The sequence below is a fragment of the Alexandromys fortis genome, unplaced genomic scaffold (genome assembly GCF_014885135.2).
Source record: "Alexandromys fortis isolate MF-2015 unplaced genomic scaffold, M_Fortis_MF-2015_v1.1 scaffold_308, whole genome shotgun sequence".
NCBI lineage: Eukaryota > Metazoa > Chordata > Mammalia > Rodentia > Cricetidae > Alexandromys > Alexandromys fortis.
The window spans coordinates 530,253-543,457 of record NW_026068180.1 but is presented as its reverse complement, the minus strand read 5'-3'; the positions used below and the strand labels follow the sequence as shown (position 1 = coordinate 543,457).

Here is a 13,205-nt window from a genome sequence, read left to right as displayed (position 1 = left end):
AAGAACACCTTGCTGGGCGGTGGTGGCGCATGCCTTTAATCCCAGCACTCGGGAGGCAGAGGCAAGTGGATCTCTGAGTTCAAGGCCAGCCTGGTCTACAAGAGGTAGTTCTGGGACAAGCACCAAAGCTACAGAGAAACACTGTCTCAAAAAAAAAAACCACCTTTTAAATATTTGTTCTGAAATTCAGTCTGTTTGGAGCTAAACTGTTCTGAATATCATTTTGTAACAACTAAATATTAATTAAATATAAAAATATTTTAAAATTAAATAAAATTGTTTGATAGTATTCTGTCCATTTTTATAGTAGTGGAATGCTACAATATGTGATCTTACATTAACCATCTTCTTTTGACAATTTTTAATACCATTGTCTGTTTTATTGGTTGACTTTGCAGAAGTTTTTTAGTTAAAATTTATTTGAAATATTTTAATAGAATTTTAAAAACAGAAGAGAAACAGAGATAGAGAGTAAAAGAGACATTTTTAAAGGAAACAGTAGTGCCCACTCAAAGTGTAGGCTTCTCAATAGAGACCCAGAATGAAATTTTAAATACAAAAAAAGAACATATCTTCCTCTAAATTATTATCATTGATGTTTGAATTACTGTGATTGCCTATTATGACTTATAAGAAATCTTGCCAACCAGGCAATGGTAACACATGCCTTTAATCCCAGCACTCAGGAGGCAGAGACAGGAATGAGTTTGAGTCCAACCTGGTCTACAGAGTGAATTCCAGGACAGCCAAGGCTACACAGAGAAACCCTGTCTCCAAAAAAAAAAAAAAAAAAAAGGAAAAAGAAATCTTGCCCATTCCAGTATTTTACCAGTTTATTCACAGCTTTTTATTCACAGCTTTTTAGACACTAGTGTCTGATCACTATCAACATTAACAAAACTCCTAAAGTTGTCTTTTTTATTTTGATAAAGCATGCTTCAAAGATGATCCTATGGAGAGTCCTGGATACCAAAAAATGCCTGCTCAGAAAGAGCCATCTGCTCCTGTTGGACCAAAAACAGGTATGCAAAAAACTGTCCACACTTGATGGAGTGGCATTTGCTTGCTGTATGGCAACTCTTTCCTAATATGTAGGGTACACAAAAGCATTTTACTGCCTAGATCTATTTTCCTTTTCATGTTAAATGTTTTTACTATCTGAAAAATTAATTTAAAATTGATAATGTTTCTCACAGCTATAACTTCTAGTTACATAGTTACTTTGGTTCTTCAAATTTTTATGTCAGTTTTTAAATTTATGTACAGTAATAGGTTTTCTTATGACATTCTCATACATATGTGTCTTTAAACTTTGTTCTCATTTTTCCCTCCTGCCTCTTGCTTGGCACCTTCCTCTTCTCAGCTGTTCCTCTTCTGCTTTCATGTCATGAAGATGGAAGTCACAAAATAATCCCACACCAGCTCAGAATTATGAATAATAAAATGGCTATTTATTTAAGGGAAAAACTTATAGATCACTGTCCTAGATAACAGTTCTCTGCACAAACAGGAACAGAGTCTAGCAGCCAGAAGCAGGAGCCGGAAGCAAGAGAGTGGGCGCATGCTTTACAGCTGCTTTTTACAGTATCAGAACCACACACACACACACACACACGTGGGCTGGTATCTTAAAGGCTATTGGCTGAAGGGGCAGAATGTGCTCCCATAGCACTTCCCCTTTTGTTTAAACGAGAGAGTTCCAAACCCAATACAAAACTATATACACTAGGAACGGATATCAAGTATAATTAGAATTACAAGGAGCAAAAATAATATTAAGCAAGGAATGTATGCTAAATGTTTTAATAAACATCCTATCCTAAGGAGTCTTAAGTCTTGTATTAGAAATGGCTTGGCTAGATTATAAGAGTACAGTAACTACGACTAATCTTTAACCCCATCGAAGGCCTGAGAAGGGAGATAATATTGCTTGAGCAGGCAGGAAGCACAATCAAGCAGCTTCCAAAGTGAGTGATATATGATGAAGACAATTAGCTACCTGAGCAATCACCCAAAGTCTCATTTTGCAATGTTGAAGCAACCAACTTTGGCTAAGGCCTAGTGTAACTGACAGACCATTTTCAGAGGCAGAAAAATTTTCAGAACTGTCTTACACTGTCTTGGCAAAATTTGACAGTCTTTTTCTTTTTTGTTCTGCTTATCCATATCTGTAAGCCATGTACTTTGTCAGTGGTTGAGGTATGGGCAGTTCCTTGCCCAAAGGCCAATGGTGCCAAGAAGAAAACAAACTCCAAGTGGAGTGTCTTTGGTGCTCAACATTCTCTTGGGAATAGATTGATACTGTCAGGAGCAGTCATGTGTCATGTCAACAGAACCCTAAGTTATTTAAATGCCATGTTCTACAGATCCTTGAAGTGGTTGAAGATTACCTATCTAGACAGAATACAATCTCTATGTATCTAAAGAACCTAATTGATCTGACTGTACAACAAGCATGAACAACTATTGACCTATAATATTTTATACATGTATAAATTAAAGATTAAAACTTCATGTCAGAATATTAAATAATCTGTAAACAAATGTGCAACTAATAAGGACAGTGACCTCAAAATGTAAACAATCTGTAATGTTGGGTATAGATGACCTTTATTATGTTGACATATGTTCCTATTTCTAGCCTTTTTAGGTCTTTTATTGTGATATTGAACTTTCTCAAATGCCTTTTCTTTATTGAGATGATCATGTGATTTCTACCCTTAAGTCCATTTATGTGTGTTGTATTAAACTTGCCAAGATATACATGTTGATCCAACCTTGAAGCCAACTTGCATATGGTATATGATCTTTATTATTATTATCACTATTTATTTTCATATAAATTATATCCCAACCACAGTTTCTCCTCTCTCCCCTCCCCCCAGCCTATTCCCCTTCTCTGTCTCCCCTTAGAAAAGAGCAGGCCTCCCAGGAACATCAACAGACATGGAATAATATGTACAATACTACCAGGCACATAACATCATATCAAGGCTGGATGAGGTGACCCAGTAGGAAGAAAGTGGTTCCACAAACAGGCAAAAGAGTCAGAGACAGCCCCCGACCCACTGTTAGGAGAGCCACAAAACCACTTAAGCTATTCAGTCATAACTCATATATGTAGAGTATCTAGGTTATACCCATATAGGCTTCCTGTTTTCTGTGAGCCCCCATGAGTCCCAGTCAGTTGATTCTATGGACTTTGTTCTTTTTTTTAATATTTATGTATTTATTTATACAATATTCTGTCTGTGTGTATGCCTGCAGGCCAGAAGAGGGCACCAGACCTCATTACAGATGGTTGTGAGCCACCATGTGGTTGCTAATTGAACTCAGGACCTTTGGAAGAGCAGGCAGTGCTCCTAACCGCTGAGCCATCTCTCCAGCCCCTGGCCTTTGTTCTTATAGTGTCCCTGACTCCTCTGGTTCCTCCCATCCTCCACAGGACTCTGCATGTGCTCCCATCAGTTGCTGGATGCAGTCTCTCTGAGGACAGTACTGCTAGGCTCCAGTCTCAGAACACTCTGCAGGAAGGGCAAACTGCAGGTCAAAGGTTTTGTAGCTGGATTGGTGTCCCAGTCCCTCCACTCATGACCTTGCCTGGTTGTAGAAGATGGTTCAGGCTTTGTGTCCTCTATTACTGGGAGTCTTTGCTATCATTACTCTTTTAGATTCCATGGAATCTCCATTGCATTATGTTTTCACCTTGCCCCTGAAATGCCCCCAATTCCAGTCATTTCTCCTAGTATTTTCTCTTTCCCTCTAGTATATGGTCTTCTTAATGTGCTGTTGAATTCACTTTGCAAAAATTTTATTGATAAATTTTACTTTTGTGTTTATCAGGAGAGGTTGGTGTATAGTTTTGTTGCTGCTGTATGCATAAAAAAAAGAAGCACTCTGTCAGAAAATGATTACAGATACGCAATAAGACAGATTCAAACAAACAAAGACCTGAATGGGTCACGGTACTAGACAGGGCTTATGAGAGAGAGGAAAGAATACAGAAAGTCATAGATTAAAGGAGTAAAGATAATAAAATATTAGAGGTAAAAAAAGATAAGCCCCGCAAAGATGGAATGTACATAGAGAGTTTGGATTTTCTGGCTGCAGAGAGGCATTTGATTCTGGAGGCTGCCAAACTAAACTAACATATATTTTAAAGCTATCTTGGCTTCAAATTTTGAGTCTAAGGATATGTTGCTTTGGAAAAGAGGTTTTACTTTTGTTTCCACAGAAGGTGAGAACCTATGGATTCCTTCCAGGTTAATGTGGTTTGATGGAACAAGACCCCAAAAAGGTCTCTGTGAACCCTAAAAATATTTTGCCCAACAAACAGCAGAAAGCAGTTTGGAGAAAACAATGCCCAAATTCCCAAAATGATTGCTTATAAATGTTTGTTTTCATTTTAAAAAGGGTTGGTTATAAATGTTTAATGGAAATAAGGAGGATATGATATAGAGATGAATACTTTGCATTGGTATGGATCTTAGTCTATTGATACAGATTTAAGGTCGATTTTGTTACACTGTGTATATGTATTTCTGTTCTTGTTTAAGATATTGTGTACAGCTCACTTAAAAATGTAATGTATGATTAAAAATTACAGATTAATAGTCATTTATAATAGTCAAACTTGTAGTCATGTCAGTTAAGTTTTCTAGATATGCAGAGATATATTTCAGTTAGATAATCTTCAACACTTCAAAAACCTACAGAATACGGCATTTAAAATGTTTCAAGAACTTAGGCTTTTCTCGACAGTGAGACATGTCTGCTTCTGGCAGCACCAATCTACTTCAAGAGGATGATGGGCATCAGAGAGGCTCCTTATGGAGTTTGCTAGCTATTTAGGCAAGAAACTACTCTTACCTGGACTGCTTGACAGTATATTATATAAACTGGACATTCAGGACCCACAGAAAAATGACTGCTGAACTTGTCAAAAGAAGGTGAGACAGTCCTTCAGGGTTCTGTTCCACAGAAGAAACTGCCAGACATTCTGCAGGACACAGAAGAAAGTGACTGACAGAATTTGCCATTACAAAGCAGAACAGATCTTCCAATTTCCTGCTTCACTGAAAAGTTTTCCAGATACTATGGACCTGTAGGCTATGGATGCCCCAATGTTACAAAAGAACTTTGGGTGACTGTCCAAGCAGCGAGATTTCTCTGTCATTTCTAGAACTTTGGAAGTTGCTTACAATGCACTTCCTGTTTACTTAAGTAATATAACCTTTTGGGGTCTTTGAAGACAGTTATAGTTTTCCTTAGCTATAATAAACTTTAGACTCACAAAGACAAGATAGATGGTAGAATATTTTCCTTAATTTTTGCCTTATATAAATAGACTATTGCAACTAATTCTTGCTTGATAATTGTTTTGTTATATGTAATTTTACTATGTTAAAGTAAACTTTTCCTCTTTATTTAGACAGAAAAAGGGAGAGATGATGTGGGAATCCTGTCTGTATGCTATGAATATGCTTTATTAACATTGGTTAATAAAGAAGCTGCTTTGGCCTATGTCAGAGCAGAATACTAAACTGAATATAGGGAGAAAGAAGGCAGAGTCAGGGAGATGCTATGTAGCTGCTGAAGGAGAAAGATACCAGAACCTTACCAATAGGCCACAGCCTCATGGTGATACATAGCTTAATAGAAATGGGTTAGTTTAAGATGTTATAAACTAGCTAGGAATATGCCTAAACCATTAGCCAAGCAGTATTGTAATTAATATAGTTTCTGTGTGATTATTCAGGTCTGCACAAACAGGAAACTAAATTACAGCCTCCGTTTACATGAGGTCTTTCTGAAGGTGTGGTATGTTGTCTGAAGTTTTTGTCTCACCCAGTCCCACACAGCTGTTTAGTCCCAAATAAACACAGAGAGGTCTACATTAATTATAAACTGATTAGCCTATTAGCTCAGGCTTCTTATTGACTCTTATAGCTTATATTAGCCCATAATTCTTGTCTGTGTTAGCCACATGGCTTGGTACCTTTTTCTGCAAGACAGTCACATCTTGTTTGCTCTGTGGCTGACTTCCTCTGTGTCTGGGTGACAACTTTAGACTGAAACTTTTCTCTTTCCAGAATTCTTATTGCCCTACCTCTCCTTCCTGCCTGGTTGCCCCGCCTCTACTTCCTGCCTGGCTACTGGCCAATCAGAATTTTATTAAAATACAATTGACAGGGTACTGACCATTTTCCCACAGCAGTGATAGAATCTGGCAGTAAATACATCAGATCCTCAACTTTTCTAAGGATACTGCTTATTACTGCTTCAGTCTAAATGCTTCTTTTAATTAAGATTTTATTTAATTATTATGTATCCAGTGTTCTACCTGCATGTATGCCTGCAGGCCAGAAGAGGACACTGGCACCAGATCTCATCATAGATGTTTGTGAGCTACCATGTGGTTGCTGAGAATTGAACTCAGGTCCTCTGGAAGTGCAGTCAGTGCTTTTCACATCTGAGCCATCTCTCCAGCCCCCAGTCTAAATGCTTCTTATAGATCTGTTTGTTTATATCTTCTTGATTTAGTTTTGCTAGTTCCTGTATGTCTAGTAATTTATCCCTTTCTTCTAGGTTTTCCAGTTGTTTATAATATATGTTTCAAGGTATTTTATAGTAATCCTCTGGATTTCACTGGAATCTGTCTTAGGGTTTTTCTTTCTATGAAGAGATACCATGAGCACAGCAACTCTTATAAAGGAAAGCATTTAGTTGGGGCCTTGCTTAGAAATTTTTTAGTTCATTGTCATTATGGCAGGAAGCATGGTGGCTTACAAGCAGACATGGTACTGGAGAGGTAGCTGAGAGTTCTACATTTGGATTGGTGGACAGCAGGAAAAGAATGAGACACTGGACCTGGTTTGAGCATCTGAGACGTCAAAGCCCACCCCCAGTGATACTTCCCCCAACAAAGCCCATACTCACGCCAGTAAGGCCACACCTCCTAATAGTGCCACTCCCTATAGGCCTTTGGGGGCCATTTTCATTCAAACCACCACAACGTCCCTCTTTTTTATTTCTAATTTTATTAGTTTGCAATCCTCTCTTTTGGTTAGATTGGTCAGGATTTGTCAATTTTATTTATCTTCATAGAGAACCAATTCTTTGATTGTATTATTTAGTCTTCATTCTAAGCTGATCATTTATTATTTCTTCTGCCTGAAGAATTTAGCTTGCTTTTGTTATTCTGAAACCTTGAAGTACATCATTAAGTTATTTATTTGAACTTAATCTAATTTTGGGTTGTAGGGGAGTTGATACAGGGTCTTATATAGTCCAGAGCAGCCTCAAACTCACTATATAAGTGAAGATAATCTTGATCTCCTAATCCTCTTGTCTCCGTCTCCCCACTTCCGGGATTACAAGTGTATATCACCATGTATGGTCACTCATTATTTTTAGTGTGAATGAATACTCAGTAACTATAAACTTCTCTTAAAACTGCCTAATAAATTGTAAAACTGTTTTCACTTGATTCTAAAAATTTTGTTATATTTTGAGACTGGCTTTCACTCTGTATCTCTGACTGACTTGGAACTCACCATGTAGGCCAGGTTGTCCTGAAGCTCACAGAGATAGCCTCCTGAGTACTGGCACTAAAGGCATGTATCACCACACTCAGCTTTTATTCTAGGAAATTTTTAATTAATTCCCTCATTTCTAAAATTTACTCCCACATTTCTTGAGGTAAAACCAGTTTATCTAGAGTTCAGATTCCAGGTATTTGTATAGTTTCATCTATGTCTCTTTTTGTTTTCTAGCTTTAGTCTACTGTTGTGATAAATACAAAGAATTTCTTAATTCTCTTGTATATTATATATACTACTTTGTATTCTAAAATGTTGTCTATTGTATGGAGGGTTCCATGGACTACTGAGAAGAATGTATATCCTATATTCGTTAAATAGAATATTCTGTAGATGATAGGTCTAACTGTTGCATGAGATAATTTAACTCTTGTTTCTTCATTGATTTTTAATTTAAATGAAAGGGTATTGAAGTTGTCTACTATTATTATATCAGTACCTGCCTGATTTTCTATGCCTTTTAATGTTTGTTTTATGAAAGTAGAAGCACCAATACTTAGTATACATATATTTATAATTGTCATATTTCTTTATGAATTGTTCCTTTTGTTGCTATGTAGTGACCTTTATCTTTTAGGTAATTTTGTTTTGAAGTCTACCAGATATAATAGATACACCAATTTAATTTTTACTCCTTTGACTCCTAGTCTATGGATATCTTTGTCAATAAGATGCTTTTTTTTTGACGACAACAGAACAGCCATATGCTTTGTAATCCAGACAGCTAATTTGTCTTTTAAATGGTGACTTGAGACTTGTCTTGATTACTATTTTGTTGCTGTGATAAGACACCATAGCCAATACAACTTATAGATTAGTTTATTTGGGACTTATAGTTTCAGAGGGTTAGAGCTCATGACCACCATGGCAGAAAGCATGGCAACAGACAGCCATGACATTGGAGCAGTAGCTAGTATCTCTCATCTTGAGACATGACCATGAGGAAGAGAGTGCACAGTGGGAATGACATGGGCTTTTGAAATCTCAAATCCCATTCCCAGTGACGCACCTCTTTCAACAGGGCCACACCTCCTAATCCTTCCCAAACAGTTCTATCAAATGGGGACTGAGTATTCAAATATATGAGCCTATGGGGGCCATTCTCATTCCAATCACCACAAGTCTATTTGCATTTAATGTCATTTTTGAAAGGGGTTGTGCTGTTATCCATGGTTAGGGTTGTTTTTATTGTTGGTTGAGTTACTGTTTATTCTTTTCCTTTCTTAGTAGTATCTAGGGCCTGCTGCGTTATTGTGTTGGACATGATGGATCCTTCCTCTATTTCCTGTGTTTATCTCTTTTTCCTTATTGAGATAAAGACTCTTCCTTATTCTTCAATGTATAGTATTTCCGCTAAGTACCTTCTGCAGTTCTAGCTTGATGCCTTAGTTTGAGCTTTTTTTTTTTAAATGTCTTTATATGTTCCCACAGATTTTAGTAGAAGGTTTGCTGGATATACGCATTTTGATTGGCGGTTGTTTGCTTTCAGATTTTGGCATGCCATTTCATGCTGTCCTGGATTTTAGGGTTATTGATAAAAATCTGATGTTATTCTGTGTTTGCCTTAGTTGGGGAGTTTGTGCTTTTGTCCTTACAAATTTTAATATTTGCTTTTTATTTTGAATATCTTGACTGTGATATGTCATGCAGAGTTTTTTTATGCTATACTTTTATTGGATAATTTGCCTTTGCCCTCAACACTTCTCAGCCCCTCCTTCTGTTCTGTGGATCTTTATGTTTGATTCTCTTGGACATAGTCCACGGTTCTTAAAAGCTTTGGTTATGCTCATTTGTGTTTGTTTCTTCATATATGTATGAATGTATTATTGCCTGAACTTTGTCCTCCAACCTTAATATTTTTACTTTTATTTTCACTTTTTTATTTTATTTTATTTTTAAATTTTTATTTTTACTTTTATTTAGTCGTATCTATTGATGTGCTTTTTACCATGTATTTTTTAAAGATTTATTTTATTTTTTCTGTGTGTGTGTGTGTGTGTGTGTGAATGTATCTATGTATATGCACTCATGTGTGTATCCCCTCAGAGGCCAGAAATAAGGCATCAGATCTCCTGGAAGTGGAGTTACAGGTGATTGTGAACCACACCTTATATTGGTGCTGGGAGCAGCAAATTCCCTTAACCACTTGGACATCTATACAGCCCAAACTGTTCGATTGATTTTTTTCCTTACTCTCTGGTTCTTTGTAAGAATCTAAATATCTTTGCGAATATTTTTCTCTGTATTTTCTTTTCCCTCTTCTCTATTGCTGCTGTATCAATCTACTTTTCTAACTTAACTAGATTTTGAATTGACTTTCTTGCTTTATTCCTCTGAGTCATTTGTGTGGTTATTGATTCTTTTTTAAAAAATGGGACACTGAAATTATTTTCTGGCATTTCATCTGCTTTATTATCTTCAGTTTACAATATTGAGTTGTAAGATTATGAAGCTGTCATGGTGGTTTCCTACAGTTTTTGTGTTTCTTGTTATATTTATGTATCTATTAGGATGAATATGTCATCTGGTTTCCCTTTTTCCTACTGTTGCTTTGTTTTGTATGAATCTCTTGGGTGTTGTCTTTGCTCATGTTTATTTTACCTACTATTATACATGGGCGAAGCCAACTGAAATAACAGAAATATTACTAGACAGCAACAAAAGATACTTGTATATTTCACTTAATAGCATTGATAAGGTTCAGTGAGACGGTAGTGGTTGGATGCTTTGCCCCTGGGTGCTCACTCCTGTCAGGTTGTTTCTGCCAGTGCTCTACAGTTTTTGTCTAAGAAATGCTCGTGTCCATCCTCCTGTGTTGTCTATTCTTGCCAGTGCCATGATAGGGGTAATAACTTCCAAACATTCTTCATGCTAATCAATCCAGAATGCTTGCTCATGGAGAACCTTAAGTTTCAGGTTCCTGCCTATACGTGTGGCCAGTACTACCCCTGCTTTCACCCATCTCCTCCCACAGTGTACCCTCCTGATCATGTCTTCCTAACCCACTTAGCATATTTTGGAACCTCCTTGTTCCCACAGCACCTGCATCCAGGAAGAGAAAACACTTCCCTGGCAACTGTTACTGACATCAGACCTAGTGTCATTTCGTGGCTACTTTGAACTCTGATCACTTTTTTCCTAAGAAAAAATGTTATGTGTGTGAGTATTCTACCGGCATGTATGTTTGTGTATCACTTGTGTGCTTGGTACCCATGGAGGCACTAGGTCTGGAGTTACAGATGGTTGTATGTGACAGTGAAGTACTATGAAAGTTATCTCTGACAAGAGATGTAATCTTTGCTGGATCTCATAGTCAAAGTTAATAATATACCTTGGGATCATTTAAGACTTAAGACTGCTAGCCTACTGTGTACTCAGACTGTTTTCTTAACCTGTCTTTAAGAGAACAAACAACCTTTACTTGCCTCAGATTTCTCTGTGTAATCAACTTTTAGGATCTAAGCTAATACATAGCTATAATCTTAAATTATCTTCTCTTCCATGCCCCCCCCAACCAGATAATGCATGTGTATTTGCTGAAAGCAGAAAATACAGCAGTTGAAGCAACCTTCTAAAACCTACCATAAAAGTTGAAAATAGCTAGGCAATGCTGGTGTATGCCTTTAGTGTCAGCCCTGGGGAGGCAGAGGCAAGAAATCTTTGGGAATTACACAGAGAAACCCTGTCTCGAAAACAACATTTATGGATATTGGTTGATAAATGATGATGTTTGTTATTTGGGACAGTTAGATTAGTAAGAACCCATGACTTAAGCCTTGTAAGACTACTAGAGATTTCTGTAAAGAATTCCTTTCCTTCCCCATGTGATGCTTTCTGTGCTGTTCAGTACATACAGAATAAACCCTTTGTGAGGGACAGACACAGGTACAGATGTAGGCATATATTCACATTTATGCAACAGAAGACATGGGGGCATGAAGTAGGGAATTCAAATCTGGACTTGCTCTTTGTTAAATGGCTCCAAGGAGAAGTGCTTTTCTTTCTTTCTTCAATGTGACACCGATGCATTACTGGTACTCAGAGTTAGTCACTAATGTATATAATCCTTGCAGTTGTGAGTTGCCATGTAGGTGCTGAGATTTGAATCCTGGTCCAGTTATCTGAGCCATCTCTCCAGCCCTTTCTGATCACTATTCTTTTACCTTTCTGATATTCTGATACTATATCTTTTTAATGGTTATTACTTTCAATTATGTTGTTAATTCTATTTGTTACCCATTTGTGGAATTACTTTAGATGGTTACACAAGCCTAAGACCACAGACTACCACTTCTATGTGGAGGTAGGCCAGCTTCCTTACCAAGACCTCAGATTTCTTTTACCCAATTCTTAGTATTATTAAAGATATAGTCTGTGTAGTTTATATTAGGTGGTTCAAATGATCTGTTGCTCAGTTTCTGCCATATAGCTATACTTGTCAGTTCTAGAGCTTATAGCCTTTGTTCAGTAAATAAGTATATATTAAGTCATCAAAAATGCTAAATATAGCCAGGCGGTGGTGGCGCACGCCTTTAATCCCAGCACTCGGGAGGCAGAGGCAGGCGGATCTCTGTGAGTTCGAGGCCAGCCTGGTCTACAAGAGCTAGTTCCAGGACAGGAACCAAAAGCTACGGAGAAACCCTGTCTCAAAAACAAACAAAAAAAAATGCTAAATATATATGAAAATATTCTTAAATTTATATTGAAACATTCTCAGTTGTCTTGCCACCTGTGCTTATTCTGTTCTCTATCTCTTTGTATAGTTTATTAATGTATATGCCAATAAGTACACATATATTATCTTTTTTAATACAGAATGCATTATACCATATACACTGTTTATGGCATTTCCCCTTAGCATAATTTGGATCTCTTTTTATAGAAGTAGAAACCATTGGACTAATTATTCCTATATAAATAACAAATTTCACTCATTAAATTTCTCTGTTCCATGTGCACCAAAGTGCACTTCTCTAACTATTGCTATGTACTTTGTTGACTTTGCCTAGGCATTTTGCCTTTTAACTTAATTTGTAAGACCTGGATGCAGAGTAGCCATAAGCTATATTGCTTTTGTAAGTATTTATATGCATTGACCTGGTTTTAGTGGACTCCATGGTATTCTAATCATTACTAGTAGAATTCTAAGGTCCACGTTCAGAAAAAAAAAAAAACACTGAAGTTTTATGGTAGAGTTACAGCACATAGTGTGACTTTATAACCTTACATGAACTTGTTCCACCTATAGAAAATGTTTCTCAGTTAGACAAAGTGTTTGCAGCTCTTGTTACTAAAGAGTTGATAGTAGAGGCACTTGTAGTTCAGTGGTAGAGTGTTTGCCTAATGTGCATGACAGCCAGGGTTCTGTTCCTGACCACACACACACACACACACTTGGGGATTTGGGGTTTAGACTCTTTGCTGAGGTCTTATTATTTTAGAAATGCATCGCTACAAGACAGGTTTGTTTTTGTTTCTATTTGTTGTTGTTTATTTGTTTGGGGTTGTTTGCTTTTAGGAAGTTACAGATGCTCACCTTTTATGGTTCTTTCCTAGGTCATGTTTTAATAATATGCTTTAAATATGGATTCTTGCCCAGGTGGT

At 37.0% G+C, this 13,205-nt stretch overlaps 1 protein-coding gene across 1 annotated transcript in view; it reads left to right on the top strand.

Moving 5' to 3' along the window:
* Positions 1-13,205, top strand: part of Rnf17 (ring finger protein 17) — a 110,471-nt gene that overhangs the window by 39,433 nt on the left and 57,833 nt on the right. Inside the window, exon 11 of the mRNA XM_050129100.1 lies at positions 933-1,022. Within this exon, the coding sequence (XP_049985057.1) occupies positions 933-1,022 (90 nt within the window). The remainder of the gene's footprint in view (positions 1-932; positions 1,023-13,205) is intronic.